Source organism: Sesamum indicum, linkage group LG11, assembly GCF_000512975.1.
Source record: "Sesamum indicum cultivar Zhongzhi No. 13 linkage group LG11, S_indicum_v1.0, whole genome shotgun sequence".
Lineage (NCBI taxonomy): Eukaryota > Viridiplantae > Streptophyta > Magnoliopsida > Lamiales > Pedaliaceae > Sesamum > Sesamum indicum.
In genome coordinates, this window is record NC_026155.1 from 13,184,909 (window position 1) to 13,189,297 (window position 4,389).

The 4,389-nt window shown below is 32.4% G+C and overlaps 1 protein-coding gene across 1 annotated transcript in view; it reads left to right on the forward strand.

The window, feature by feature from the left end:
- The window catches only part of LOC105174285 (pentatricopeptide repeat-containing protein At2g32630), a gene marked incomplete in the record, with an annotated part of 2,661 nt that continues 1,485 nt past the window's right edge, over positions 3,214-4,389 (forward strand). Inside the window, 1 exon segment of the mRNA XM_011096332.2 lies at positions 3,214-4,389. Within this exon segment, the coding sequence (XP_011094634.1) occupies positions 3,468-4,389 (922 nt within the window).

Genomic DNA, 4,389 nt, shown 5'->3' on the forward strand with positions numbered 1-4,389 from the left:
ACACCTTTATTATTATTTTGTCCTGTTGGCAATACTAACATATATACATATGGCACTGATTTCCATCACCGATGATGAACTGGCTATATATTCTTATTTTCCTCAACCATAGCACACATTCTTATACTTTGTGACACCTTATCTCAACAACATCGTACGGTTCAGCCCGGACAAGATTAATGAACCACGTGCTACGTACAATGAGATTGACGATTAATTAGTCGTTAAATATCGGGGGTGGTTCTGATCAGGTTGATTCAGACAAGTCAATTCTTGAAAACTGCAGATGACATTAATTGCCAGCTCGGTTTCGTTTATTTTACTATATTCTTCTTCTCCCTCTGAATCTTCATTTGAGATTTTATAGTACTGCTTTTAAGTTACTTTAATTTTGTCGGGATGAGTGAGTTGATCTCATATCAGCTAGAGTTAGCTTAATTTATGTACATTAATGAAAGCTTGCACATGTCACATGCAATTAGCTCAATGTTTAGTGAATCATTATTATTTTAAATAGCACATTTATCTTTGGATTGTGGGGTTTGGATCATTTGTTTATTAATGTTTAGGATTTGATCATAATTCATCACATATAAAGAGATGTAATTAAAACTAATGACTGCTTGTCTGTATATATACATGTCTGATCTCAAATCGTCCTTTCCACCAAATCTTACCAGCCAATATATCTAACTCAAAGTAATAGGTAGGCCAAAAAACAAAAAGTTGTCCATGATTTTTGCTAAACTTTTTGCAAGTCGTGAACCTTTAACTCATGTTGTTGCAGGTTCACTTTCTTGCTTGCTTATCCAAATTATTGTAGTATTCAACCGCAAACATGTCATCATCAAATATATACGACCATGTCCAAGCGATTCAAATCTAAAACATCGTACTAACTTATAATATAACCACAAAAATGTGAATTTAATTTTCAAGATCCTACATTAGACATGCGAATCAGGGTTTGTGAAAAGTTAAAACAATCATGTTGCGCTCATGACAGCGACGTTTTCTTAATTTTTGTTTTTGAGTCATGTAAATGTACACCGACGGTCTCTCTCTCATCTAATTTGGTCGACTTTGGCAGTCTAATGACATTTCGTTCAGTTGATCAGATTGAAGTTTCAAGCTTAAGGAGATAGTAATTAATTTGCTCAGTATTGTTCGTAATTTAATGAATCTGAAATAATGAAATTGAAATAGTTTTGGCTAATAATTGCTCAGTTGCATGTTTTTTATATTTATGAATGAACTTTGAACAATTGTATGCGAGGGCAGCATGTAATAAATGGAAGATTCTTTAGATGCAATTCACTTCCCACTTCCCATTCAAAATTCGAGTGCATACGTTGTTTAGTATCAAATAATATACAACTAAAGGTCTGTTTGGTTCAAGTGAGACGAAAAGAGAAGTGAAAGAGAGAAGGAGATGGAAAAAATAATAGTTTTTTTTTTCAAATTATTTGATATGATTGGAGGGAAGTAAATCTCAAATACTTTCACTTATTTGGTTTGAGAAAAATAGATGGGGAGGGAAATTGAAAGTGAAAGGGGAAAGGGTAGAGACAAAATAATAGTTTTTTTTTCGAATTGTTTGGTATGATTGGAAGGAGAGTAAATTTCAAATAATTTCATTTGTTTGGTACCAAAAAAATAGATTGGGAAGAGAAGACTGTTTTTTATAATTTTATTGAATAACTTTTCTCTTCATTGTGCATTAGAAAATAATTATACAAAAAAAATTAAAAATCTTATTAATAAAAATATTATCAAACAAGAACAAGAATATCTTTTATTAATAAAAAAATTCATTGTTGACTATGGTAGTTTTTCAGCGATTTGTTGATCTCTTCTCTGTCGATTGTGTATGGTATTATCAGATGGAAAAAAAAATTAGAGAAAAAGTACATATATGTGGATAATAGAATAAATAAAAATAAAATATATACTTTTTTATATTTTTTACCTTATACTTCTCTTATACTCTCACATCTAACCCCAACAAAACATACTCTAATTAAATTTAGACCATCGAGCGTTGTTTTTTATCAAATAAATACTTTTTAGAAAAATTGTCAAAAGAACAACTTGTGAGAAAAAAGGAAAGCAAAAAAAATAAAATAAAGAATTAGCATTTTTTATTCTATAACTTACAATCTTTTCATTTCGATCTCATAGTAGTATTTTGTCCCATGATACATTTCTATTACATATTTAACAAAAAAGGCCACGTAGCCATTTCAAAATATGTGACCAAAAGTACTATTTTTTTAATAATTATGGGACTAAAAGTGATAATTCCATAATCAATAAGACTATACGTATAAAATTATAAGGACCACATGCTTTTTCATTAAAATATCTAATGAAAAATATTATTGGACCAAAAGTACTATATTTTAGAAGTTATTACCAAAAATAAAAATCTCATAACAAATGAGACTAAAAGTGAGAATGTCCTGAGTTACAGGAAGAAAAGTGATATTTTTCCAAAAGAAAAGAACTCTTTATTCAAGTATATCATTCAAAATATAGATCTTTGATTTGTATCGAATAATATTTAATTATCAAGTAATAAGGATATATTTGTATTATTTCAGATGAAAAATATGAAAATTTTGCACAAGAGTAAGGATGGCAATAGGTCCAAGTTGGACCCAGACCCGAGATCGGACTAGTCCTGGTTAGGGCGGGTCCTGAAGCTTTAAATGGGTCCTAGGGCGTGGATTCGGGTCTTACAGGTTTGGACCCACCTCGTCTCGATTTATTTTTTATTTTTTATTTTTTGGTATATTTTGTATATACTTATATAAAATATATTTATGCATATCATAATGTGTAATTTATTTATGCTTATATACAGTACATTAACCTAATATTTTCATAAATTAAAATAATGATATAAATAGTTTATAATGTTTTAATGTTTATATGAGTAATACATGTTCTAAAATTTGTAATATTTTAATGCAATTTTGTACATATAAATTTACCAAAAAAAAGTAACCTTTCAATTATGTCAGTATTATTTTTAAGAAATTATATTTTTTAATATAAGAAAAGTATTAACTGAACCTAACGGGTTCATCAAGTTCAACCCAACGGGTCGTGGTTCAGGGTGAGTCTCCAATTTTAGCAAACCCAATCCAAACACATACGCTATTTTCCTTTATGAAATCATTTTGTATATTTCCACTTTTGCATTTAACCCCTAAAGAGAACAAGAAACTAGGGTTTTAGAATGCGGAAACTCAACCAGAACTATCAAAATGACTTGATTAAGTAGCAAGTTCAACTATTTAGCACTCTATTTGGGGATTACAGTAGCAATATTTAAGTATGATTGGATCCAGTTCAACTTTTTATTGGATTTGACAAATGATTAACGTCATTTCCAGTTTGGTTCTGCTTTTAGAACGGCACCAATTCTGTGAGCCATAAAATTTTTGCATTCTCGAAGTTCCATGTCGAGCCAAAAGTTCTACGGTGCTATGAAGCAAGTTTTCAGCTCGAATTTTGCTTCAAGATCCAATGAAGAGACTGCAAACTTGATCGCGAAAGCCCTAATCGGTCCTACCTCAAAATCTCTCCATATTTCACCATCTGTGATTTCCAAACTTAATTCCCGAATAACCCACCTTGTTCTCTCGAATCCGCGAATTCCAGCGTCTTCTTGCTTGCGCTTCTTCAATTTTCTGCAGTCGAACCAGTCTATTGTTCCTCAGAAACCCGATTTTGAAGCCCACCTAACACTCATTTTGCGGTTATTTGGAGTCAGAAGATTTGCTGAGGCCAAGAAGATCTTGAATGCTGCTGTTGTTGGTGAGAATCTTCGACGTCCGGTTTCAGAATTAGCTTCTGTAGTGGGTGGAAATAGTGTAGAACCCAAACTAAAGACCAAGTTTTTTGATATGTTATTCAGGGTTTATGGCGACAATAGAAAGTTTGAGGAGGGTCTGGAGGTTTTTGAGTATATGGTGAATAATGAGTTTGTGATTGATGAGCGGTCTTGCATGGTTTACTTGGTCGCATTCAGGAAATGCAATCAATTTGAGTCATTGTATCGGTTCTTTCAGCAGATGGTGGAATGCAATGTGGTTATCACGGTTTACTCAATGACGTTGGTGATTGATGGATTGTGTAAAAGAAAGGAAGTTGAGAAAGCGAGGAAATTGATGGATGATCTGGTTAGTAGAGGGGTGAAACCCAATGTGTATACTTTTAACACATTGATAAATGCTTATGTAAAGAAATCCGATTGTAGGGGAGTAGAAGAAATCTTGGCTGCCATGGAGAAAGCAGGGGTGGACTTCAATGCTGCAACTTACACGCTTTTGATTGAATGGCGGGCGAGGCATGGCAAAATTGAAGATGCGGAGAAGCTGT